Genomic DNA, 26120 nt, shown 5'->3' with positions numbered 1-26120 from the left:
TGTGGAAGGTGTTCGTTTTTTTCAAGATGACATTTTGGTAGCAGGGAAAGACAAACTGGAGCATGATAAAAAATTGATTCAAGTTTTGGAAACTTTACAGTCAGTGGGGTTAACTGTTGAGCTAACTAAATGTAAATTCGGTCAGAGGAGTGTCTCGTATCTGGGGCACATTATAAGTGAGGAAGGGGTAAGACCTAAGCCAACATTGGTCGAAAACATCATTAGGTCACCAGCCCCTGTGTCTAAGGAAGAGATAAGGTCATTTTTGGGTATGGCAGAATATTGTGCGAAATTCATAAAGAATTTTGCATCGAAAGTGTACAATGTTCGTTTACTTTTAAAGAAAAATGCAAAATTTGATTGGAATAAGGAGTGTGAAAGAGAATTTAGGGAAGTCAAGGTGGATCTTCAAGCAGTGAATGCTCTTGCTAGTTTTGATCCGAATTTAGATTGTTTCTTGACTACGGACGCTAGCGATAAAGGGCTTGGCGCTGTGTTGTCACAAAAAGGGAAGGACGGAAGAGAGATTATCTTATTTGCTTCTAGAGCATTGTCACCTGTAGAAAGTAAATATCCGATCATAGAAAGAGAGGCATTGGCGTGTGCATGGGCACTTGAACATTTTCGTGCCTTTGTGTGGGGGAAACCTGTGGTGATTCGTACGGATCACCGACCTTTGGTTCGTATTTTATCTAGTGAGGGTACAGCAGTTGCTTCGGCTAGATTGGCCAGAATTTCAATGAGGATGAAGGAGTTCATTTACAGGATGGTGCATGTTCCGGGCAAAGATAATGTAGTGGCGGATTGCCTATCAAGATTGCCCACTCCATTGGAGGAGTGTGTGGATGATCCTTGGGGGAACTGTAGTATAGCTTTAGTACATGATTCTGGTGCAGCTGCTATCAGTAAAGGTGAATGGCTAGAGGAACAGTCTAAGGACGAGGTGTTGGACAGAGTTGTGGAGTACGTTTCTAAAGGGTGGCCGAGGAAGGCGAGTATTTCAGGAGGTTTGCAATCTTATTGGGAGGTACGGATGGAATTGGTTCTAGACAGAGATCTGTTGTTAAGAGGTGATAGAATAATTCCTCCAAAGACATTGCGTGGAAGGATTTTACAATTATGTCATGAGGGGCATTTTGGAATTGTCAGAACGAAGTTGATTGTGAAGGGGATGTTCTGGTGGCCAGGAATTGACAAGGAGATTGAAGGTTTTGTGAAGACTTGTTCGGTTTGTTGCTCGGCGGACAAGTCTTTGAAAACTTTAAGACCCACAATGAGTGAAGGTTTAATTCCGAGTTTGCCATGGGATACTATTGCGGTGGACATTTTTGGACCGGTTGGTGAGTTAAAAGAGTATGGGTTGGTGGCTATAGATTTGTTTACCAAATGGCCAGTTGTAGAAATAGTAGAGAAGGCAGATACTCAGTCCGTTTTAAGGTTTTTGGATAATATCTTTGTGATGGAAGGCTTACCGGGTTGCATTCTTACGGACAACGGGGTGCAATTTATTTCTAATATGGCTAAAGAGTACTTTAAAAGGTGTGGGATTAAACATAAAACCACGGCGCTGTACAATCCAAGTGGGAATGGTACGGTGGAACGTTTTAATAGAGTGATTAAAGGGGTCATTCAAGCGTCAATGAACAAAAATCTGGATTGGAGGATACAAGTGCAAAAAGCGGTGTGGTCATACAGAATTACTTCTCAAATTCAAACTGGGTTGCCTCCTTTTGTCATGATGAGGGGTAGAATGCCAAGGAGTAAGTACAATCCAAAGTGGTTAGTACAAAGTGGAGTACATCATTGGTCTCCTAATGAGGTACGAGGTAAATTGGAAGAAGTACATGCAAAAACTAAAGTTTATTATGATAGGGTCCATGGTGCCAAGGAGGTGGATATTGAAGTTGGCGATTGGGTACGGGTCAGGAAACCGTTCAAAGTTGTTAAAGGAGAGAGTAAATTTGAGTCACCTCAGCAAGTTATGGAGGTTTTGAGGAATTCGGTTAGGTTAAGTGATGGGAAGGTGTGGAATTTGAAAGATATAGCTGTGATTGGTGGTCAGGATGATGGTAACCTTGTGGAGGATCAAAGGGAAGATTTCGAATGGGTGGAGGATTATTTTGAGAATAGTAACCTACGGTCACAGTTAGGTGTGGAAGGTGTACGGGAACATGAGGTGGTTCAGGAGGATGAATTCTGTCATGGGGGTGCCAAGGACACTTCTTCTGTTACAGAGGGGGAAGGGTCTATGTCGTGTCAGCCAAGCATGGTACCTCCACAGGAATGTGTCACATTACCTATACAGGGGGATGCTGTTTCTGGTGATGGTGGCATGGGGGTAGGAAAAAGGAAAAAGATTTTGCCTAGTTGGCTTAAGGAGTATATTGTGTAGTACTGTTGTTTGTGTTTGGTGTTCTTTCTGTGTTTGTGGATATAAGCTGTTTTTGTTTTTTTTATTGTGTTTTGGTTTGTTAGTTGTTTGTTTGTTGTGTTAAGGGGGGGGGATGTGTTGTGTCCTACTTTAGTGTCGTGTGTCTCGTGGTTTCGAGTGTTCCTAAGGTGAGTGTGTGTGCGTGCATGGAATGTCATAGTCTCTGTGACATTCGGGTTCTGTGAGTTGCTGTTAGTCTGGCTGAGGATGTGGAGGTGTATCCTGGCGCTCACCTGTTTCATACTTTGTTCTTAATAAAGAACTTGTGACTAACTACGAAGCGTACCGACCATCACTTTTTTAAATCCTTCGCACGCCGCTGCTCCAATCCCACCCTCGTCGCCAATTGAAGTGATGGTCGGTACGCTTCGTAGTAAGTCACAAGTTCTTTATTAAGAACAAAGTATGAAACAGGTGAGCGCCAGGATACACCTCCACATCCTCAGCCAGACTAACAGCAACTCCCAGAACCCGAATGTCACAGAGACTATGACATTCCATGCACGCACACACACTCACCTTAGGAACACTCGAAACCACGAGACACACGACACTAAAGTAGGACACAACACCCGCATTTGGGGACATCGCAGGGGTCAGCACATCCGAAGTGCAATGGATGAGCCTCACCCTGGGAGAACCACCTTCGTGATCATGGTGTCTCCCCTGCCAGGTAAGTATGAGTTGGAAGGGGACAGGGCGAGGGCGGGCCGCTGGGCATCTCCCCGCAGGGCGAGGGTGGCATTCACACAGGCTAGGCCTGAGGCCGGGCGAGGCAGAGCATGGGCATTTTGGGGCGCAAGGTGACCAGCCAAGGCCCCTGTGCCCACTTTGGAAAGCGCGCAGCTACCCACAGCAGCTTCCCACAGGCCTCGGCCGGCCAGCAAAATTTGCATGTCCACGCCCACCGGCAGCGCCAATCAGGGCCCTGCTTTCGCTATGCTGCACCTTGCTCACACGGGGGCAAAGCCAGGGCTACAGCACTCACAGAAGGGCGATTGCCATGCCCACTTTGGGCCCAGAAGCAGAGATTTGGGGCTTTGGAAGCCTAAGAGCTGCCACTGAGGCCCCCTCTAGAGGTATGCAGTGACATGTTGCCTGGCTAGGCCCCAGTCGACTGCTTGTGGCTGAAAGCCAGGGACAAACAGGCCTGCAAGTGAGCAGGGGTTCTCGCCCCGAGCCCCTCACGAACGCTCCCAAACGCTGCAGACAGAACCCTCGCCGGGCCACGGCCTGTGGTCCTCAGCCAGAGTCTGGGCCTGGGAAGGCTAGGGCGAGGCAAGAGGCTGGCAGCCAGGCCACAGCCCCAGGGGGGGCGATGGAAAGGAGCAGACATGTCACCTGGCCAGGGCCTACTGCCCTGTCTCTGGATAGGTCCCCAGAGTGGGAGGCTGCAACTATCCCATCATTCCCCAGGCTCGGTACTTAGCATGTGATTCCCTCTTGCCCACGCCCCCCTCCAATCCAGCCGCAGCAGCCCAGAAAGACCACAGAAGACGAGAAAGGGTGCTCCAGACTCCTTTTTATTTTTTTTCCATTTTGTCTTTCTTGAAACCAGAGATCAGGGGAAAGCGCGAACGCAGTCCCCCACTACCAGAAATTATGCAGTCGAGTATCCCGCATTTGGGGACATCGCAGGGGTCAGCACATCCGAAGTGCAATGGATGAGCCTCACCCTGGGAGAACCACCTTCGTGATCATGGTGTCTCCCCTGCCAGGTAAGTATGAGTTGGAAGGGGACAGGGCGAGGGCGGGCCGCTGGGCATCTCCCCGCAGGGCGAGGGTGGCATTCACACAGGCTAGGCCTGAGGCCGGGCGAGGCAGAGCATGGGCATTTTGGGGCGCAAGGTGACCAGCCAAGGCCCCTGTGCCCACTTTGGAAAGCGCGCAGCTACCCACAGCAGCTTCCCACAGGCCTCGGCCGGCCAGCAAAATTTGCATGTCCACGCCCACCGGCAGCGCCAATCAGGGCCCTGCTTTCGCTATGCTGCACCTTGCTCACACGGGGGCAAAGCCAGGGCTACAGCAAGCACACCAGAGGGCTTGGCAGGCCGAAATCGGGCCCAACAGCAGATTTTTCAGGCCCTCCAAATTGTGCACAAGCAAAGGCTTTCGCAAGCACAACAGAGTGCTTGCCAGGTCGAAATCGGGCCCAGAAGCACGTTTCTAAGCCCTAAGCCAGCATCCCCCAGGCTTGTAAATTTGCATAACTAATTGGCCCTCGCCCACTCCCCATTCCAGCCAGCTTACAGCACCCTGGACGGACCACAAGAAACGTCAAAGGGTGCTCCAGACTCCTTTTTATTTTTTTTTCCTTTTTGTCTTTCTTGAAACCAGAGATCAGGGGAAAGCGCGAACGCAGTCCCCCACTACCAGAAATTATGCAGTCGAGTATCCCGCATTTGGGGACATCGCAGGGGTCAGCACATCCGAAGTGCAATGGATGAGCCTCACCCTGGGAGAACCACCTTCGTGATCATGGTGTCTCCCCTGCCAGGTAAGTATGAGTTGGAAGGGGACAGGGCGAGGGCGGGCCGCTGGGCATCTCCCCGCAGGGCGAGGGTGGCATTCACACAGGCAAGGCCTGAGGCCGGGCGAGGCAGAGCATGGGCATTTTGGGGCGCAAGGTGACCAGCCAAGGCCCCTGTGCCCACTTTGGAAAGCGCGCAGCTACCCACAGCAGCTTCCCACAGGCCTCGGCCGGCCAGCAAAATTTGCATGTCCACGCCCACCGGCAGCGCCAATCAGGGCCCTGCTTTCGCTATGCTGCACCTTGCTCACACGGGGGCAAAGCCAGGGCTACAGCACTCACAGAAGGGCGATTGCCATGCCCACTTTGGGCCCAGAAGCAGAGATTTGGGGCTTTGGAAGCCTAAGAGCTGCCACTGAGGCCCCCTCTAGAGGTATGCAGTGACATGTTGCCTGGCTAGGCCCCAGTCGACTGCTTGTGGCTGAAAGCCAGGGACAAACAGGCCTGCAAGTGAGCAGGGGTTCTCGCCCCGAGCCCCTCACGAACGCTCCCAAACGCTGCAGACAGAACCCTCGCCGGGCAGAGCCCTCGCCGGGCCACGGCCTGGGGTCCTCAGCCAGAGTCTGGGCCTGGGAAGGCTAGGGCGAGGCAAGAGGCTGGCAGCCAGGCCACAGCCCCAGGGGGGGCGATGGAAAGGAGCAGACATGTCACCTGGCCAGGGCCTACTGCCCTGTCTCTGGATAGGTCCCCAGAGTGGGAGGCTGCAACTATCCCATCATTCCCCAGGCTCGGTACTTAGCATGTGATTCCCTCTTGCCCACGCCCCCCTCCAATCCAGCCGCAGCAGCCCAGAAAGACCACAGAAGACGAGAAAGGGTGCTCCAGACTCCTTTTTATTTTTTTTCCATTTTGTCTTTCTTGAAACCAGAGATCAGGGGAAAGCGCGAACGCAGTCCCCCACTACCAGAAATTATGCAGTCGAGTATCCCGCATTTGGGGACATCGCAGGGGTCAGCACATCCGAAGTGCAATGGATGAGCCTCACCCTGGGAGAACCACCAGTTTTGGGGCAAAAACTTTTATTAAGTGCTTAAAAGTTGCGATACATAGTTTTTAAGGAAGTGGTACCTCACCCCTTAGGGAAGGCAATCCACTTTAACTTTTCAGTCAATCAATGCATTGAGACATTTTACATTCCATCAGATGTATTTGCAGATAGCGTTTTACGGTTTTAATGGAGACGCCACTTTAAAGAGTACAGTGGGGAAGGAGGGTTTTCTCACAGCTCTTCTTCTTCCTCACTTTCCCTCTTGTCCATGGCTGCATAGTCTCTAAGCAGGCTGAGCACCATCCTGCGGCACCCTTCTCTGTTTACCACCTCTCCATTGGTCACCAGGCGTGTTCTGGCGAACAGGAGAATGTCTTTAATACAGCAGAGGAGTCTCCAGCACTCCTGGATAGCTTCCTCTGTGTGTGTCCCTGGAAACAGCCCGTACAGCATGGACTGGTCCGTAATGTTCTCATAGGGGATGAGGGCTACCAGTTCTTGTCGGAGGGCGGCCCTTAGTCTCTGGGCAAAGGGGCAGGCCCAGAAGAGATGGTGTGCAGATTCCTCTGCGGGGCATCCCCTTGGGCAGTTCCTGTGCGGGCACAGGCCTCTGCTGTGCATGAAGGACCTCACTGGCAGGCCACCCTTCACAGTCATCCATGCTATGTCCTTGTGTCTGTTGGTCAGAACTGGGGAGGATACATTCTCCCACACGTGCGTTGCCGTTGCTGGTGGCAGGTCGCTTACTGGTTCGGTGGTGTCCCTGGTCCTGATCAGTTTGCGGATTGTCTTGGGCTTCCAAAGGCAAGGAGTGACACCGTTCAGCCCAAATTCCCCCACAAACTTTTCTACCTCCTTGTAGTACCATGGGAGGTCCCAGTTGAAAGTCACAGCATTCTCCCACTTATCCCATCCCAGCCGTCTCCACACCGGGAGGAGGAAAAAGCGGAACGCCTTGTAGGCAGAGTGGTCCTTGTTCATATTTAACAGGGTTATCCGGACGCAGCCACACACAAAGAAGGCCCTGAGGATCGTTGAGATGTCGGGGACTGCCTTCCCCCCTTTGCGGTGCTCCTTGTGCATGACTGACCGTTTCACCCTGTCCATCTTGGAGTGCCAGACAAAGTGGAACACCATGCTGTTGATGGCCCGTGCTACGTTGGCCAGGAGTGGCCAGGCCTGTGTCACATACTGCAGCACGGGCAGTGCATCGTTCCTGAGCACCAGAGCCTTCCCTTCAATGCTCAGGTTTCTCAGGCTCCAGAGGCCCAGTTTTTGCTTCACCTTGGCCAAACGTTCGTTCCAGCTCTTCGCTGCTGCCCCTGGCCCTCCAAACCAGACGCCGAGGATCTTCATCAGTCCTGCCTCGATGGGGAAGGGGAGAGGCTCGTTGCAGAGGTCCCATCGCCCGAAGAGTTTGACCTGAGACTTGTCCACGTTGATTCTCGCCCCTGATGCCTTGCCGAAGTCTGTGCACGCCTCCAGCAGAGATTGGACTGATTCCGCATCCGCGCAGAAGAGGGTGACATCGTCCATGTACAGCGAACACTTGACTTCCCTCTTCGCGTCGCCGGGTGTCTGGATTCCTCTGATGTTTGGGTTCTTCCTGATGTACTCAGCGAGTAGCTCTATAACCAAAACAAACAGAGGTGGCGAGAGCGGGCAGCCTTGTCTTACCCCAGACCTGATAGGAAAGGGGTCTGTTTTACAACCATTTACAATGACTGAACTGAAGATGTCTTTATACATTACTTTAACGTAACCGCAGAAGCGCTCCCCCAGCCCAAAGCCATGCAGTACCCTCTCCATGAACTCATGGGAGACGCGATCGAATGCCTTCTCCTGATCTAGACAGACCAGGGCAGCCCGGATCTTGCGGTCCGTGATGTACTGGATCGTGTCCCTTATCAGTGCCAGGCTATCTGCGACCCTGCGCCCCGGGACCCCACAGGTTTGGTCTGGGTGAACTAACTCTCCCATGGCGCCCTTCAGTCTGTTAACTAGTGTCTTTGCAAGGATCTTGTAGTCAACATTTAGGAGAGAGATGGGGCGCCAGTTCTTTAGGTCACATCTCTCCCCCTTATGTTTATACAAGAGAGCAATCATTCCCTCCCTCAGAGTGTGGGGCATGATTCCTTCCCTCTCCATCTCCTCATACACCTGCAGGAGATCTGGTCCCACTAGGTCCCACAGTGAGTCATAGAACTCGACTGGGAGACCATCACTACCTGGTGTCTTTCCCGACTTGAAGGATTTAACTGCAAGGTGCAGCTCGTCCAAAGTCAGGGGGGCATTAAGGGCTTCTCTCACTGTTGGGGAAACAGTTCTTGGGATACCAGACAGAAACTTTTCTGCTTGATCTCCCTCTGACCTCTTCTCTGAGTAGAGGTCCCCATAGAAGTCTGTCACTACCTTCCTAATGTCCTCCCTCGTGTCACAGAGGATTCCCTCCTTATTGCGCAGTTGAACCAGAGGGGTGTGCGCAGAGTGGATTTTCTTAAAGAAGAAGGAGTTGCATTTCTCCCCCTTCTCCAAGTTCTCCACCTTGGAACGGAAGATGATCCCCCTGGATTCGTCATGAAAGTGCTCGCTCAGCTCTTTCTTGACTTCTTCCAGAGGGCTCATGACGTCCCATCCCCGGAGTTGGAGGTCGTGCAGTTCTTGCAGCACTTGCTGTAGTCTACTGAACTCCCTCTTTCTCCCCCTTGCAGCCTGCCTGCCCACATTCTTGAAGAAATCCTGGAGCCTGCCTTTCACCCATTCCCACCATTCCCCTGTGGACTTGAATGTCTCTTTCATGGCCTGCCACTGGGTGTATGTCTCCCTCAACTCCTCCTTCACCCCCTCTTTCTCCAGCAGAGAGCTATTCAGTTTCCAAGTGCCTGGACCTGTCAGGAACTTGCCCGTCAGTTCCCCTTGGAAGTGGATAGCTCTGTGGTCAGAGAAGTGTACTGTCACCATCGAATGTTGCTTGAGCTTCACTGATCGAGAGGTAAAGATGAAGTCTATCCTGGAGCGCAAGGAGCCATCAGGGCGACTCCAGGTAAAGTTCCTGGCGTTCACCCCCATGGACCCCATGACATCTGTCAGGGAGGCCTCCCCCACCATCTCTACCAGTAGTTTCGCAGCATCATCCATCCATCCTGCCCCTGCCCTGGCCCCGCATCTACCACCTGCTTCTAGAATACAGTTGAAGTCCCCACCCATCAAAATTGTTCTGGAGGTGACCAGCTGTGGCCTGAGGCGCTGAAACAGCTCCCGTCGCTCGCCTACATCAGAAGGGGCGTACACGTTGATCAGTCTAACTGGCTCTCCTGCCCACGAACCGTCGACGACAAGAGCCCTGCCGCCCTCCAGTTCGGTGACCGAGTCCATCGTGAAACGCCTTCCTCTGACTAAGGTAGCCACTCCTACAGACCTACTGCTGTTCCCTCCAGACCAAAAGGAAGGCCCTAGGGTCCACTGCTGTTCTAGGTGCGTGTATGATGTTGCGAAGGGGATGGAGCATTCCTGAATCATGTACACATCACACTCCTGACTGGCAAGGAAACCCAAAGTACTAGCACATCTGCGCCTGTCTCTAATACTTCTGACGTTTACGGAAAATAATGAAATAGCCATCATTAATTAGTTTTTAAGAGTAAACTTAATACTTAAAGACTAATTATCAAGTCAAAGCAATTGGTTACAAAACAGTTGACAAGGCTACTTACACGGCTGTGACAGCCTCCTGTTGGGACTCCGGCGTTTGGCCTTCCTGCTCGGCAGCTGCTGCTTGCTGTTGCACGATGGCCGCTTCCCGCTCTTGGCTGGGCTTGGGGTCTACCTCCTCCAGGGTGACGGGCAGGTCTTGCTCTCGGGCCACGATGAAGGTCTCCACTTCTTCAACTCTTGCTGGCGATGGGGGTGGGGACTGCTCCATGGAGTTTGCCAGTGCCCTCATCTCTTTCAGCACTTTTGATACTTGCTCGAGTTGCTCGTCTGGGCTGTCTTGTTCGAGCTGCTCCTCCTGTTCTGGATTCTCGAGCCCTGAGTAGGAGTTGTGGGTGCTCACTGGTCTCTTGCTTTCTCCTTCGGAGTCAGTTGAGTGCCTCCTTTTTCTGAGCTCCTGTGTTATCCAGGGCCCTTCCCCCTGGTCCTCGGTGGCATCCTGAGCGGGAGTCTCCATTGACTCACAGTGCTCATCCGGCTCAGGGAGGGTGGTTGGGGTATCGGCAGGTGTATGTTGCTCCTGGACCTTGGCGGTGTCCTGGTCGGGCTTGGGCTTGTCTTGTTTAGGGCCCTTCCCTTTCCCTGTCCCCCTCTCCCGCCGCGGGGGTGGGACTGGAGGCCTGGTCTCCTCTGCCTCCTCCGGTTGCTCACTCCACGGAGGTTTGGCGGCTTGGGCATAGGATTTCGCTCTTTTTGGGCAGTCCTTAAAGAGGTGACCTGTGGCCCCACAGAGGTTGCATGTGGTTTTCTCCTTACAGAACATTGCTGTGTGGCCTTCTTGCTTGCATTTCCTGCAAACTTGCGCCGTACAGTCCTTGCCGGTGTGACCAGGATTGTTGCACCTGTTGCAGAGCTTGGGCTGCCCAGGGTAGTACAGGTACCCCGAGTCACGCCCTAGGGAGAAGCTGGAAGGGGGGTGGCGGACTCCATCTGGGGCCAAAGGGTCCTCCTTCAGCTTCACCATCACTGTCCATTTACCATCCCAAATGCCATCGCTGTCCAGGTTGCGGGAGGGTTCTTTTGTCACTGTGCAGTGGCGGCGTAGGAAGGTTGTTAGGTCCTGCACATTGACATGTGGATTGTAGACGTGCACGGTCATTTTCTTGACCTCCACCACGAGCTGGCATTCCAGGTGGAAGTCGGAGAACGGTTTCTCCTCCCGTCGTGACCAGCACATCTGCCAATACCTCCTGCAGATTCGTTCAGACATGAACGTAAGCAGGTAGGTGCCTTTGGGTGCATCCGTCATGATGCACCAGATTTCTGCTGCTGTGAACCCCATCTTGGTTACCAGCAGCTCAGTAAATATCTTCCTGCTCAGTTGCGGTGTAGAGCCGTCTGGCTCCACCTTCCTCTGTAGCTTTACGGTGTTGTGGAACCATGGATTCAGGGGCCTGCTCATCCTGCTGCTTTGCTGTGCTGTGCCCAGGAGAAGAAGAAGGATTCCTCAGGGAGCTGGTGGCCGGTAGGTAATCCTCAGGCCAGTAGACAGGGTCCCCTTCAGGTGGGTGGAGGACTCAGGCAGCCCCTCAGCTCCAGCAGGGTGGGTGTCCCAGCAGGGGGCTGACAGGGGTCTCCTTCAGGCTGGCAAGAGGTCCCCAGCTGGCAGGCAGCTCCTTCAGGCAGTCCACAGCAGGCAGGAAGGGAATCCACAGCAGGTAGGCAGCTCCAGCAGCCAAAGCTTCCCCAGCAAGGCAGGCAGCTCCAGCAGACTTCAGCAGGCAGGCAGCTCCAGGCGGCGGGTGGCTTCAGCAGGCAGGAGTCCCCAGCAGGCGGTGGTCCTCAGCAGGCAGGAAGGCAGGTCCAGAAGGCAGGTATCCTCAGCAGGCAAAGCTCCAGCAGTAGCACTTAAAAGTGCATTTGTGCGCTTAAAAGCACCAAATAGCTCTTCTTGCAGAACAGTGACCTCTAGTGGCGACCAGAGGTACTGCAGGCAGGTGATCGTGGTGGCTCACCTGCCAGGTAAGTATGAGTTGGAAGGGGACAGGGCGAGGGCGGGCCGCTGGGCATCTCCCCGCAGGGCGAGGGTGGCATTCACACAGGCTAGGCCTGAGGCCGGGCGAGGCAGAGCATGGGCATTTTGGGGCGCAAGGTGACCAGCCAAGGCCCCTGTGCCCACTTTGGAAAGCGCGCAGCTACCCACAGCAGCTTCCCACAGGCCTCGGCCGGCCAGCAAAATTTGCATGTCCACGCCCACCGGCAGCGCCAATCAGGGCCCTGCTTTCGCTATGCTGCACCTTGCTCACACGGGGGCAAAGCCAGGGCTACAGCAAGCACACCAGAGGGCTTGGCAGGCCGAAATCGGGCCCAACAGCAGATTTTTCAGGCCCTCCAAATTGTGCACAAGCAAAGGCTTTCGCAAGCACAACAGAGTGCTTGCCAGGTCGAAATCGGGCCCAGAAGCACGTTTCTAAGCCCTAAGCCAGCATCCCCCAGGCTTGTAAATTTGCATAACTAATTGGCCCTCGCCCACTCCCCATTCCAGCCAGCTTACAGCACCCTGGACGGACCACAAGAAACGTCAAAGGGTGCTCCAGACTCCTTTTTATTTTTTTTTCCTTTTTGTCTTTCTTGAAACCAGAGATCAGGGGAAAGCGCGAACGCAGTCCCCCACTACCAGAAATTATGCAGTCGAGTATCCCGCATTTGGGGACATCGCAGGGGTCAGCACATCCGAAGTGCAATGGATGAGCCTCACCCTGGGAGAACCACCTTCGTGATCATGGTGTCTCCCCTGCCAGGTAAGTATGAGTTGGAAGGGGACAGGGCGAGGGCGGGCCGCTGGGCATCTCCCCGCAGGGCGAGGGTGGCATTCACACAGGCAAGGCCTGAGGCCGGGCGAGGCAGAGCATGGGCATTTTGGGGCGCAAGGTGACCAGCCAAGGCCCCTGTGCCCACTTTGGAAAGCGCGCAGCTACCCACAGCAGCTTCCCACAGGCCTCGGCCGGCCAGCAAAATTTGCATGTCCACGCCCACCGGCAGCGCCAATCAGGGCCCTGCTTTCGCTATGCTGCACCTTGCTCACACGGGGGCAAAGCCAGGGCTACAGCACTCACAGAAGGGCGATTGCCATGCCCACTTTGGGCCCAGAAGCAGAGATTTGGGGCTTTGGAAGCCTAAGAGCTGCCACTGAGGCCCCCTCTAGAGGTATGCAGTGACATGTTGCCTGGCTAGGCCCCAGTCGACTGCTTGTGGCTGAAAGCCAGGGACAAACAGGCCTGCAAGTGAGCAGGGGTTCTCGCCCCGAGCCCCTCACGAACGCTCCCAAACGCTGCAGACAGAACCCTCGCCGGGCAGAGCCCTCGCCGGGCCACGGCCTGGGGTCCTCAGCCAGAGTCTGGGCCTGGGAAGGCTAGGGCGAGGCAAGAGGCTGGCAGCCAGGCCACAGCCCCAGGGGGGGCGATGGAAAGGAGCAGACATGTCACCTGGCCAGGGCCTACTGCCCTGTCTCTGGATAGGTCCCCAGAGTGGGAGGCTGCAACTATCCCATCATTCCCCAGGCTCGGTACTTAGCATGTGATTCCCTCTTGCCCACGCCCCCCTCCAATCCAGCCGCAGCAGCCCAGAAAGACCACAGAAGACGAGAAAGGGTGCTCCAGACTCCTTTTTATTTTTTTTCCATTTTGTCTTTCTTGAAACCAGAGATCAGGGGAAAGCGCGAACGCAGTCCCCCACTACCAGAAATTATGCAGTCGAGTATCCCGCATTTGGGGACATCGCAGGGGTCAGCACATCCGAAGTGCAATGGATGAGCCTCACCCTGGGAGAACCACCAGTTTTGGGGCAAAAACTTTTATTAAGTGCTTAAAAGTTGCGATACATAGTTTTTAAGGAAGTGGTACCTCACCCCTTAGGGAAGGCAATCCACTTTAACTTTTCAGTCAATCAATGCATTGAGACATTTTACATTCCATCAGATGTATTTGCAGATAGCGTTTTACGGTTTTAATGGAGACGCCACTTTAAAGAGTACAGTGGGGAAGGAGGGTTTTCTCACAGCTCTTCTTCTTCCTCACTTTCCCTCTTGTCCATGGCTGCATAGTCTCTAAGCAGGCTGAGCACCATCCTGCGGCACCCTTCTCTGTTTACCACCTCTCCATTGGTCACCAGGCGTGTTCTGGCGAACAGGAGAATGTCTTTAATACAGCAGAGGAGTCTCCAGCACTCCTGGATAGCTTCCTCTGTGTGTGTCCCTGGAAACAGCCCGTACAGCATGGACTGGTCCGTAATGTTCTCATAGGGGATGAGGGCTACCAGTTCTTGTCGGAGGGCGGCCCTTAGTCTCTGGGCAAAGGGGCAGGCCCAGAAGAGATGGTGTGCAGATTCCTCTGCGGGGCATCCCCTTGGGCAGTTCCTGTGCGGGCACAGGCCTCTGCTGTGCATGAAGGACCTCACTGGCAGGCCACCCTTCACAGTCATCCATGCTATGTCCTTGTGTCTGTTGGTCAGAACTGGGGAGGATACATTCTCCCACACGTGCGTTGCCGTTGCTGGTGGCAGGTCGCTTACTGGTTCGGTGGTGTCCCTGGTCCTGATCAGTTTGCGGATTGTCTTGGGCTTCCAAAGGCAAGGAGTGACACCGTTCAGCCCAAATTCCCCCACAAACTTTTCTACCTCCTTGTAGTACCATGGGAGGTCCCAGTTGAAAGTCACAGCATTCTCCCACTTATCCCATCCCAGCCGTCTCCACACCGGGAGGAGGAAAAAGCGGAACACCTTGTAGGCAGAGTGGTCCTTGTTCATATTTAACAGGGTTATCCGGACGCAGCCACACACAAAGAAGGCCCTGAGGATCGTTGAGATGTCGGGGACTGCCTTCCCCCCTTTGCGGTGCTCCTTGTGCATGACTGACCGTTTCACCCTGTCCATCTTGGAGTGCCAGACAAAGTGGAACACCATGCTGTTGATGGCCCGTGCTACGTTGGCCAGGAGTGGCCAGGCCTGTGTCACATACTGCAGCACGGGCAGTGCATCGTTCCTGAGCACCAGAGCCTTCCCTTCAATGCTCAGGTTTCTCAGGCTCCAGAGGCCCAGTTTTTGCTTCACCTTGGCCAAACGTTCGTTCCAGCTCTTCGCTGCTGCCCCTGGCCCTCCAAACCAGACGCCGAGGATCTTCATCAGTCCTGCCTCGATGGGGAAGGGGAGAGGCTCGTTGCAGAGGTCCCATCGCCCGAAGAGTTTGACCTGAGACTTGTCCACGTTGATTCTCGCCCCTGATGCCTTGCCGAAGTCTGTGCACGCCTCCAGCAGAGATTGGACTGATTCCGCATCCGCGCAGAAGAGGGTGACATCGTCCATGTACAGCGAACACTTGACTTCCCTCTTCGCGTCGCCGGGTGTCTGGATTCCTCTGATGTTTGGGTTCTTCCTGATGTACTCAGCGAGTAGCTCTATAACCAAAACAAACAGAGGTGGCGAGAGCGGGCAGCCTTGTCTTACCCCAGACCTGATAGGAAAGGGGTCTGTTTTACAACCATTTACAATGACTGAACTGAAGATGTCTTTATACATTACTTTAACGTAACCGCAGAAGCGCTCCCCCAGCCCAAAGCCATGCAGTACCCTCTCCATGAACTCATGGGAGACGCGATCGAATGCCTTCTCCTGATCTAGACAGACCAGGGCAGCCCGGATCTTGCGGTCCGTGATGTACTGGATCGTGTCCCTTATCAGTGCCAGGCTATCTGCGACCCTGCGCCCCGGGACCCCACAGGTTTGGTCTGGGTGAACTAACTCTCCCATGGCGCCCTTCAGTCTGTTAACTAGTGTCTTTGCAAGGATCTTGTAGTCAACATTTAGGAGAGAGATGGGGCGCCAGTTCTTTAGGTCACATCTCTCCCCCTTATGTTTATACAAGAGAGCAATCATTCCCTCCCTCAGAGTGTGGGGCATGATTCCTTCCCTCTCCATCTCCTCATACACCTGCAGGAGATCTGGTCCCACTAGGTCCCACAGTGAGTCATAGAACTCGACTGGGAGACCATCACTACCTGGTGTCTTTCCCGACTTGAAGGATTTAACTGCAAGGTGCAGCTCGTCCAAAGTCAGGGGGGCATTAAGGGCTTCTCTCACTGTTGGGGAAACAGTTCTTGGGATACCAGACAGAAACTTTTCTGCTTGATCTCCCTCTGACCTCTTCTCTGAGTAGAGGTCCCCATAGAAGTCTGTCACTACCTTCCTAATGTCCTCCCTCGTGTCACAGAGGATTCCCTCCTTATTGCGCAGTTGAACCAGAGGGGTGTGCGCAGAGTGGATTTTCTTAAAGAAGAAGGAGTTGCATTTCTCCCCCTTCTCCAAGTTCTCCACCTTGGAACGGAAGATGATCCCCCTGGATTCGTCATGAAAGTGCTCGCTCAGCTCTTTCTTGACTTCTTCCAGAGGGCTCATGACGTCCCATCCCCGGAGTTGGAGGTCGTGCAGTTCTTGCAGCACTTGCTGTAGTCTACTGAACTCCCTCTTTCTCCCCCTTGCAGCCTGCCTGCCCACATTCTTGAAGAAATCCTGGAGCCTGCCTTTCACCCATTCCCACCATTCCCCTGTGGACTTGAATGTCTCTTTCATGGCCTGCCACTGGGTGTATGTCTCCCTCAACTCCTCCTTCACCCCCTCTTTCTCCAGCAGAGAGCTATTCAGTTTCCAAGTGCCTGGACCTGTCAGGAACTTGCCCGTCAGTTCCCCTTGGAAGTGGATAGCTCTGTGGTCAGAGAAGTGTACTGTCACCATCGAATGTTGCTTGAGCTTCACTGATCGAGAGGTAAAGATGAAGTCTATCCTGGAGCGCAAGGAGCCATCAGGGCGACTCCAGGTAAAGTTCCTGGCGTTCACCCCCATGGACCCCATGACATCTGTCAGGGAGGCCTCCCCCACCATCTCTACCAGTAGTTTCGCAGCATCATCCATCCATCCTGCCCCTGCCCTGGCCCCGCATCTACCACCTGCTTCTAGAATACAGTTGAAGTCCCCACCCATCAAAATTGTTCTGGAGGTGACCAGCTGTGGCCTGAGGCGCTGAAACAGCTCCCGTCGCTCGCCTACATCAGAAGGGGCGTACACGTTGATCAGTCTAACTGGCTCTCCTGCCCACGAACCGTCGACGACAAGAGCCCTGCCGCCCTCCAGTTCGGTGACCGAGTCCATCGTGAAACGCCTTCCTCTGACTAAGGTAGCCACTCCTACAGACCTACTGCTGTTCCCTCCAGACCAAAAGGAAGGCCCTAGGGTCCACTGCTGTTCTAGGTGCGTGTATGATGTTGCGAAGGGGATGGAGCATTCCTGAATCATGTACACATCACACTCCTGACTGGCAAGGAAACCCAAAGTACTAGCACATCTGCGCCTGTCTCTAATACTTCTGACGTTTACGGAAAATAATGAAATAGCCATCATTAATTAGTTTTTAAGAGTAAACTTAATACTTAAAGACTAATTATCAAGTCAAAGCAATTGGTTACAAAACAGTTGACAAGGCTACTTACACGGCTGTGACAGCCTCCTGTTGGGACTCCGGCGTTTGGCCTTCCTGCTCGGCAGCTGCTGCTTGCTGTTGCACGATGGCCGCTTCCCGCTCTTGGCTGGGCTTGGGGTCTACCTCCTCCAGGGTGACGGGCAGGTCTTGCTCTCGGGCCACGATGAAGGTCTCCACTTCTTCAACTCTTGCTGGCGATGGGGGTGGGGACTGCTCCATGGAGTTTGCCAGTGCCCTCATCTCTTTCAGCACTTTTGATACTTGCTCGAGTTGCTCGTCTGGGCTGTCTTGTTCGAGCTGCTCCTCCTGTTCTGGATTCTCGAGCCCTGAGTAGGAGTTGTGGGTGCTCACTGGTCTCTTGCTTTCTCCTTCGGAGTCAGTTGAGTGCCTCCTTTTTCTGCGCTCCTGTGTTATCCAGGGCCCTTCCCCCTGGTCCTCGGTGGCATCCTGAGCGGGAGTCTCCATTGACTCACAGTGCTCATCCGGCTCAGGGAGGGTGGTTGGGGTATCGGCAGGTGTATGTTGCTCCTGGACCTTGGCGGTGTCCTGGTCGGGCTTGGGCTTGTCTTGTTTAGGGCCCTTCCCTTTCCCTGTCCCCCTCTCCCGCCGCGGGGGTGGGACTGGAGGCCTGGTCTCCTCTGCCTCCTCCGGTTGCTCACTCCACGGAGGTTTGGCGGCTTGGGCATAGGATTTCGCTCTTTTTGGGCAGTCCTTAAAGAGGTGACCTGTGGCCCCACAGAGGTTGCATGTGGTTTTCTCCTTACAGAACATTGCTGTGTGGCCTTCTTGCTTGCATTTCCTGCAAACTTGCGCCGTACAGTCCTTGCCGGTGTGACCAGGATTGTTGCACCTGTTGCAGAGCTTGGGCTGCCCAGGGTAGTACAGGTACCCCGAGTCACGCCCTAGGGAGAAGCTGGAAGGGGGGTGGCGGACTCCATCTGGGGCCAAAGGGTCCTCCTTCAGCTTCACCATCACTGTCCATTTACCATCCCAAATGCCATCGCTGTCCAGGTTGCGGGAGGGTTCTTTTGTCACTGTGCAGTGGCGGCGTAGGAAGGTTGTTAGGTCCTGCACATTGACATGTGGATTGTAGACGTGCACGGTCATTTTCTTGACCTCCACCACGAGCTGGCATTCCAGGTGGAAGTCGGAGAACGGTTTCTCCTCCCGTCGTGACCAGCACATCTGCCAATACCTCCTGCAGATTCGTTCAGACATGAACGTAAGCAGGTAGGTGCCTTTGGGTGCATCCGTCATGATGCACCAGATTTCTGCTGCTGTGAACCCCATCTTGGTTACCAGCAGCTCAGTAAATATCTTCCTGCTCAGTTGCGGTGTAGAGCCGTCTGGCTCCACCTTCCTCTGTAGCTTTACGGTGTTGTGGAACCATGGATTCAGGGGCCTGCTCATCCTGCTGCTTTGCTGTGCTGTGCCCAGGAGAAGAAGAAGGATTCCTCAGGGAGCTGGTGGCCGGTAGGTAATCCTCAGGCCAGTAGACAGGGTCCCCTTCAGGTGGGTGGAGGACTCAGGCAGCCCCTCAGCTCCAGCAGGGTGGGTGTCCCAGCAGGGGGCTGGCAGGGGTCTCCTTCAGGCTGGCAAGAGGTCCCCAGCTGGCAGGCAGCTCCTTCAGGCAGTCCACAGCAGGCAGGAAGGGAATCCACAGCAGGTAGGCAGCTCCAGCAGCCAAAGCTTCCCCAGCAAGGCAGGCAGCTCCAGCAGACTTCAGCAGGCAGGCAGCTCCAGGCGGCGGGTGGCTTCAGCAGGCAGGAGTCCCCAGCAGGCGGTGGTCCTCAGCAGGCAGGAAGGCAGGTCCAGAAGGCAGGTATCCTCAGCAGGCAAAGCTCCAGCAGTAGCACTTAAAAGTGCATTTGTGCGCTTAAAAGCACCAAATAGCTCTTCTTGCAGAACAGTGACCTCTAGTGGCGACCAGAGGTACTGCAGGCAGGTGATCGTGGTGGCTCACCTGCCAGGTAAGTATGAGTTGGAAGGGGACAGGGCGAGGGCGGGCCGCTGGGCATCTCCCCGCAGGGCGAGGGTGGCATTCACACAGGCTAGGCCTGAGGCCGGGCGAGGCAGAGCATGGGCATTTTGGGGCGCAAGGTGACCAGCCAAGGCCCCTGTGCCCACTTTGGAAAGCGCGCAGCTACCCACAGCAGCTTCCCACAGGCCTCGGCCGGCCAGCAAAATTTGCATGTCCACGCCCACCGGCAGCGCCAATCAGGGCCCTGCTTTCGCTATGCTGCACCTTGCTCACACGGGGGCAAAGCCAGGGCTACAGCAAGCACACCAGAGGGCTTGGCAGGCCGAAATCGGGCCCAACAGCAGATTTTTCAGGCCCTCCAAATTGTGCACAAGCAAAGGCTTTCGCAAGCACAACAGAGTGCTTGCCAGGTCGAAATCGGGCCCAGAAGCACGTTTCTAAGCCCTAAGCCAGCATCCCCCAGGCTTGTAAATTTGCATAACTAATTGGCCCTCGCCCACTCCCCATTCCAGCCAGCTTACAGCACCCTGGACGGACCACAAGAAACGTCAAAGGGTGCTCCAGACTCCTTTTTATTTTTTTTTCCTTTTTGTCTTTCTTGAAACCAGAGATCAGGGGAAAGCGCGAACGCAGTCCCCCACTACCAGAAATTATGCAGTCGAGTATCCCGCATTTGGGGACATCGCAGGGGTCAGCACATCCGAAGTGCAATGGATGAGCCTCACCCTGGGAGAACCACCTTCGTGATCATGGTGTCTCCCCTGCCAGGTAAGTATGAGTTGGAAGGGGACAGGGCGAGGGCGGGCCGCTGGGCATCTCCCCGCAGGGCGAGGGTGGCATTCACACAGGCAAGGCCTGAGGCCGGGCGAGGCAGAGCATGGGCATTTTGGGGCGCAAGGTGACCAGCCAAGGCCCCTGTGCCCACTTTGGAAAGCGCGCAGCTACCCACAGCAGCTTCCCACAGGCCTCGGCCGGCCAGCAAAATTTGCATGTCCACGCCCACCGGCAGCGCCAATCAGGGCCCTGCTTTCGCTATGCTGCACCTTGCTCACACGGGGGCAAAGCCAGGGCTACAGCACTCACAGAAGGGCGATTGCCATGCCCACTTTGGGCCCAGAAGCAGAGATTTGGGGCTTTGGAAGCCTAAGAGCTGCCACTGAGGCCCCCTCTAGAGGTATGCAGTGACATGTTGCCTGGCTAGGCCCCAGTCGACTGCTTGTGGCTGAAAGCCAGGGACAAACAGGCCTGCAAGTGAGCAGGGGTTCTCGCCCCGAGCCCCTCACGAACGCTCCCAAACGCTGCAGACAGAACCCTCGCCGGGCAGAGCCCTCGCCGGGCCACGGCCTGGGGTCCTCAGCCAGAGTCTGGGCCTGGGAAGGCTAGGGCGAGGCAAGAGGCTGGCAGCCAGGCCACAGCCCCAGGGGGGGCGATGGAAAGGAGCAGACATGTCACCTGGCCAGGGCCTACTGCCCTGTCTCTGGATAGGTCCCCAGAGTGGGAGGCTGCAACTATCCCATCATTCCCCAGGCTCGGTACTTAGCATGTGATTCCCTCTTGCCCACGCCCCCCTCCAATCCAGCCGCAGCAGCCCAGAAAGACCACAGAAGACGAGAAAGGGTGCTCCAGACTCCTTTTTATTTTTTTTCCATTTTGTCTTTCTTGAAACCAGAGATCAGGGGAAAGCGCGAACGCAGTCCCCCACTACCAGAAATTATGCAGTCGAGTATCCCGCATTTGGGGACATCGCAGGGGTCAGCACATCCGAAGTGCAATGGATGAGCCTCACCCTGGGAGAACCACCAGTTTTGGGGCAAAAACTTTTATTAAGTGCTTAAAAGTTGCGATACATAGTTTTTAAGGAAGTGGTACCTCACCTCTTAGGGAAGGCAATCCACTTTAACTTTTCAGTCAATCAATGCATTGAGACATTTTACATTCCATCAGATGTATTTGCAGATAGCGTTTTACGGTTTTAATGGAGACGCCACTTTAAAGAGTACAGTGGGGAAGGAGGGTTTTCTCACAGCTCTTCTTCTTCCTCACTTTCCCTCTTGTCCATGGCTGCATAGTCTCTAAGCAGGCTGAGCACCATCCTGCGGCACCCTTCTCTGTTTACCACCTCTCCATTGGTCACCAGGCGTGTTCTGGCGAACAGGAGAATGTCTTTAATACAGCAGAGGAGTCTCCAGCACTCCTGGATAGCTTCCTCTGTGTGTGTCCCTGGAAACAGCCCGTACAGCATGGACTGGTCCGTAATGTTCTCATAGGGGATGAGGGCTACCAGTTCTTGTCGGAGGGCGGCCCTTAGTCTCTGGGCAAAGGGGCAGGCCCAGAAGAGATGGTGTGCAGATTCCTCTGCGGGGCATCCCCTTGGGCAGTTCCTGTGCGGGCACAGGCCTCTGCTGTGCATGAAGGACCTCACTGGCAGGCCACCCTTCACAGTCATCCATGCTATGTCCTTGTGTCTGTTGGTCAGAACTGGGGAGGATACATTCTCCCACACGTGCGTTGCCGTTGCTGGTGGCAGGTCGCTTACTGGTTCGGTGGTGTCCCTGGTCCTGATCAGTTTGCGGATTGTCTTGGGCTTCCAAAGGCAAGGAGTGACACCGTTCAGCCCAAATTCCCCCACAAACTTTTCTACCTCCTTGTAGTACCATGGGAGGTCCCAGTTGAAAGTCACAGCATTCTCCCACTTATCCCATCCCAGCCGTCTCCACACCGGGAGGAGGAAAAAGCGGAACACCTTGTAGGCAGAGTGGTCCTTGTTCATATTTAACAGGGTTATCCGGACGCAGCCACACACAAAGAAGGCCCTGAGGATCGTTGAGATGTCGGGGACTGCCTTCCCCCCTTTGCGGTGCTCCTTGTGCATGACTGACCGTTTCACCCTGTCCATCTTGGAGTGCCAGACAAAGTGGAACACCATGCTGTTGATGGCCCGTGCTACGTTGGCCAGGAGTGGCCAGGCCTGTGTCACATACTGCAGCACGGGCAGTGCATCGTTCCTGAGCACCAGAGCCTTCCCTTCAATGCTCAGGTTTCTCAGGCTCCAGAGGCCCAGTTTTTGCTTCACCTTGGCCAAACGTTCGTTCCAGCTCTTCGCTGCTGCCCCTGGCCCTCCAAACCAGACGCCGAGGATCTTCATCAGTCCTGCCTCGATGGGGAAGGGGAGAGGCTCGTTGCAGAGGTCCCATCGCCCGAAGAGTTTGACCTGAGACTTGTCCACGTTGATTCTCGCCCCTGATGCCTTGCCGAAGTCTGTGCACGCCTCCAGCAGAGATTGGACTGATTCCGCATCCGCGCAGAAGAGGGTGACATCGTCCATGTACAGCGAACACTTGACTTCCCTCTTCGCGTCGCCGGGTGTCTGGATTCCTCTGATGTTTGGGTTCTTCCTGATGTACTCAGCGAGTAGCTCTATAACCAAAACAAACAGAGGTGGCGAGAGCGGGCAGCCTTGTCTTACCCCAGACCTGATAGGAAAGGGGTCTGTTTTACAACCATTTACAATGACTGAACTGAAGATGTCTTTATACATTACTTTAACGTAACCGCAGAAGCGCTCCCCCAGCCCAAAGCCATGCAGTACCCTCTCCATGAACTCATGGGAGACGCGATCGAATGCCTTCTCCTGATCTAGACAGACCAGGGCAGCCCGGATCTTGCGGTCCGTGATGTACTGGATCGTGTCCCTTATCAGTGCCAGGCTATCTGCGACCCTGCGCCCCGGGACCCCACAGGTTTGGTCTGGGTGAACTAACTCTCCCATGGCGCCCTTCAGTCTGTTAACTAGTGTCTTTGCAAGGATCTTGTAGTCAACATTTAGGAGAGAGATGGGGCGCCAGTTCTTTAGGTCACATCTCTCCCCCTTATGTTTATACAAGAGAGCAATCATTCCCTCCCTCAGAGTGTGGGGCATGATTCCTTCCCTCTCCATCTCCTCATACACCTGCAGGAGATCTGGTCCCACTAGGTCCCACAGTGAGTCATAGAACTCGACTGGGAGACCATCACTACCTGGTGTCTTTCCCGACTTGAAGGATTTAACTGCAAGGTGCAGCTCGTCCAAAGTCAGGGGGGCATTAAGGGCTTCTCTCACTGTTGGGGAAACAGTTCTTGGGATACCAGACAGAAACTTTTCTGCTTGATCTCCCTCTGACCTCTTCTCTGAGTAGAGGTCCCCATAGAAGTCTGTCACTACCTTCCTAATGTCCTCCCTCGTGTCACAGAGGATTCCCTCCTTATTGCGCAGTTGAACCAGAGGGGTGTGCGCAGAGTGGATTTTCTTAAAGAAGAAGGAGTTGCATTTCTCCCCCTTCTCCAAGTTCTCCACCTTGGAACGGAAGATGATCCCCCTGGATTCGTCATGAAAGTGCTCGCTCAGCTCTTTCTTGACTTCTTCCAGAGGGCTCATGACGTCCCATCCCCGGAGTTGGAGGTCGTGCAGTTCTTGCAGCACTTGCTGTAGTCTACTGAACTCCCTCTTTCTCCCCTTTGCAGCCTGCCTGCCCACATTCTTGAAGAAATCCTGGAGCCTGCCTTTCACCCATTCCCACCATTCCCCTGTGGACTTGAATGTCTCTTTCATGGCCTGCCACTGGGTGTATGTCTCCCTCAACTCCTCCTTCACCCCCTCTTTCTCCAGCAGAGAGCTATTCAGTTTCCAAGTGCCTGGACCTGTCAGGAACTTGCCCGTCAGTTCCCCTTGGAAGTGGATAGCTCTGTGGTCAGAGAAGTGTACTGTCACCATCGAATGTTGCTTGAGCTTCACTGATCGAGAGGTAAAGATGAAGTCTATCCTGGAGCGCAAGGAGCCATCAGGCCGACTCCAGGTAAAGTTCCTGGCGTTCACCCCCATGGACCCCATGACATCTGTCAGGGAGGCCTCCCCCACCATCTCTACCAGTAGTTTCGCAGCATCATCCATCCATCCTGCCCCTGCCCTGGCCCCGCATCTACCACCTGCTTCTAGAATACAGTTGAAGTCCCCACCCATCAAAATTGTTCTGGAGGTGACCAGCTGTGGCCTGAGGCGCTGAAACAGCTCCCGTCGCTCGCCTACATCAGAAGGGGCGTACACGTTGATCAGTCTAACTGGCTCTCCTGCCCACGAACCGTCGACGACAAGAGCCCTGCCGCCCTCCAGTTCGGTGACCGAGTCCATCGTGAAACGCCTTCCTCTGACTAAGGTAGCCACTCCTACAGACCTACTGCTGTTCCCTCCAGACCAAAAGGAAGGCCCTAGGGTCCACTGCTGTTCTAGGTGCGTGTATGATGTTGCGAAGGGGATGGAGCATTCCTGAATCATGTACACATCACACTCCTGACTGGCAAGGAAACCCAAAGTACTAGCACATCTGCGCCTGTCTCTAATACTTCTGACGTTTACGGAAAATAATGAAATAGCCATCATTAATTAGTTTTTAAGAGTAAACTTAATACTTAAAGACTAATTATCAAGTCAAAGCAATTGGTTACAAAACAGTTGACAAGGCTACTTACACGGCTGTGACAGCCTCCTGTTGGGACTCCGGCGTTTGGCCTTCCTGCTCGGCAGCTGCTGCTTGCTGTTGCACGATGGCCGCTTCCCGCTCTTGGCTGGGCTTGGGGTCTACCTCCTCCAGGGTGACGGGCAGGTCTTGCTCTCGGGCCACGATGAAGGTCTCCACTTCTTCAACTCTTGCTGGCGATGGGGGTGGGGACTGCTCCATGGAGTTTGCCAGTGCCCTCATCTCTTTCAGCACTTTTGATACTTGCTCGAGTTGCTCGTCTGGGCTGTCTTGTTCGAGCTGCTCCTCCTGTTCTGGATTCTCGAGCCCTGAGTAGGAGTTGTGGGTGCTCACTGGTCTCTTGCTTTCTCCTTCGGAGTCAGTTGAGTGCCTCCTTTTTCTGCGCTCCTGTGTTATCCAGGGCCCTTCCCCCTGGTCCTCGGTGGCATCCTGAGCGGGAGTCTCCATTGACTCACAGTGCTCATCCGGCTCAGGGAGGGTGGTTGGGGTATCGGCAGGTGTATGTTGCTCCTGGACCTTGGCGGTGTCCTGGTCGGGCTTGGGCTTGTCTTGTTTAGGGCCCTTCCCTTTCCCTGTCCCCCTCTCCCGCCGCGGGGGTGGGACTGGAGGCCTGGTCTCCTCTGCCTCCTCCGGTTGCTCACTCCACGGAGGTTTGGCGGCTTGGGCATAGGATTTCGCTCTTTTTGGGCAGTCCTTAAAGAGGTGACCTGTGGCCCCACAGAGGTTGCATGTGGTTTTCTCCTTACAGAACATTGCTGTGTGGCCTTCTTGCTTGCATTTCCTGCAAACTTGCGCCGTACAGTCCTTGCCGGTGTGACCAGGATTGTTGCACCTGTTGCAGAGCTTGGGCTGCCCAGGGTAGTACAGGTACCCCGAGTCACGCCCTAGGGAGAAGCTGGAAGGGGGGTGGCGGACTCCATCTGGGGCCAAAGGGTCCTCCTTCAGCTTCACCATCACTGTCCATTTACCATCCCAAATGCCATCGCTGTCCAGGTTGCGGGAGGGTTCTTTTGTCACTGTGCAGTGGCGGCGTAGGAAGGTTGTTAGGTCCTGCACATTGACATGTGGATTGTAGACGTGCACGGTCATTTTCTTGACCTCCACCACGAGCTGGCATTCCAGGTGGAAGTCGGAGAACGGTTTCTCCTCCCGTCGTGACCAGCACATCTGCCAATACCTCCTGCAGATTCGTTCAGACATGAACGTAAGCAGGTAGGTGCCTTTGGGTGCATCCGTCATGATGCACCAGATTTCTGCTGCTGTGAACCCCATCTTGGTTACCAGCAGCTCAGTAAATATCTTCCTGCTCAGTTGCGGTGTAGAGCCGTCTGGCTCCACCTTCCTCTGTAGCTTTACGGTGTTGTGGAACCATGGATTCAGGGGCCTGCTCATCCTGCTGCTTTGCTGTGCTGTGCCCAGGAGAAGAAGAAGGATTCCTCAGGGAGCTGGTGGCCGGTAGGTAATCCTCAGGCCAGTAGACAGGGTCCCCTTCAGGTGGGTGGAG

The 26120-nt window shown here is 54.5% G+C and overlaps 3 protein-coding genes, 5 non-coding genes and 3 pseudogenes across 8 annotated transcripts; all 11 read right to left on the bottom strand.

Annotated features, from left to right (window-relative positions):
- Nucleotides 1-2952: 2952 nt before the first annotated feature.
- On the bottom strand, nt 2953-3112 carry LOC146865300 (U1 spliceosomal RNA). Its single transcript, XR_014977461.1, has one exon. It is a non-coding gene; the product is annotated as a U1 spliceosomal RNA (small nuclear RNA).
- An 881-nt stretch (nt 3113-3993) lies between these two features.
- On the bottom strand, nt 3994-4157 carry LOC146865299 (U1 spliceosomal RNA). Its single transcript, XR_014977319.1, has one exon. It is a non-coding gene; the product is annotated as a U1 spliceosomal RNA (small nuclear RNA).
- Nucleotides 4158-4772: 615 nt separating this feature from the next.
- Nucleotides 4773-4936, bottom strand: LOC146865298 (U1 spliceosomal RNA). The gene has a single exon (XR_014977318.1). It is a non-coding gene; the product is annotated as a U1 spliceosomal RNA (small nuclear RNA).
- An 897-nt stretch (nt 4937-5833) lies between these two features.
- LOC146865297 (U1 spliceosomal RNA) lies at nt 5834-5966 on the bottom strand (annotated as a pseudogene).
- A 3692-nt stretch (nt 5967-9658) lies between these two features.
- On the bottom strand, nt 9659-11062 carry LOC146865296 (uncharacterized). Its single transcript, XM_085639233.1, has one exon. The coding sequence runs from the start codon at nt 11060-11062 to the stop codon at nt 9659-9661; it is 1404 nt and encodes a 467-aa protein (XP_085495359.1).
- A 1183-nt stretch (nt 11063-12245) lies between these two features.
- Nucleotides 12246-12409, bottom strand: LOC146865295 (U1 spliceosomal RNA). The gene has a single exon (XR_014977317.1). It is a non-coding gene; the product is annotated as a U1 spliceosomal RNA (small nuclear RNA).
- An 897-nt stretch (nt 12410-13306) lies between these two features.
- On the bottom strand, nt 13307-13439 carry LOC146865294 (U1 spliceosomal RNA; annotated as a pseudogene).
- Nucleotides 13440-17131: 3692 nt separating this feature from the next.
- Nucleotides 17132-18629, bottom strand: LOC146865293 (uncharacterized). The gene has a single exon (XM_085639211.1). It carries the CDS (start codon nt 18533-18535, stop codon nt 17132-17134), a length of 1404 nt encoding a protein of 467 aa, XP_085495337.1. The 5' UTR covers nt 18536-18629.
- A 1089-nt stretch (nt 18630-19718) lies between these two features.
- Nucleotides 19719-19882, bottom strand: LOC146865292 (U1 spliceosomal RNA). The gene has a single exon (XR_014977316.1). It is a non-coding gene; the product is annotated as a U1 spliceosomal RNA (small nuclear RNA).
- An 897-nt stretch (nt 19883-20779) lies between these two features.
- LOC146865291 (U1 spliceosomal RNA) lies at nt 20780-20912 on the bottom strand (annotated as a pseudogene).
- Nucleotides 20913-24604: 3692 nt separating this feature from the next.
- Nucleotides 24605-26111, bottom strand: LOC146865290 (uncharacterized). Its single transcript, XM_085639186.1, has one exon. The coding sequence runs from the start codon at nt 26006-26008 to the stop codon at nt 24605-24607; it is 1404 nt and encodes a 467-aa protein (XP_085495312.1). The 5' UTR covers nt 26009-26111.
- Nucleotides 26112-26120: the final 9 nt, after the last annotated feature.

The sequence above is a fragment of the Triturus cristatus genome, chromosome 2_1 (assembly GCF_964204655.1).
Source record: "Triturus cristatus chromosome 2_1, aTriCri1.1, whole genome shotgun sequence".
NCBI classification, from domain to species: Eukaryota; Metazoa; Chordata; class Amphibia; order Caudata; family Salamandridae; genus Triturus; species Triturus cristatus.
The sequence above is the reverse complement of the archived record's forward strand: the minus strand, read 5'-3'. Positions and strand labels throughout refer to the sequence as shown.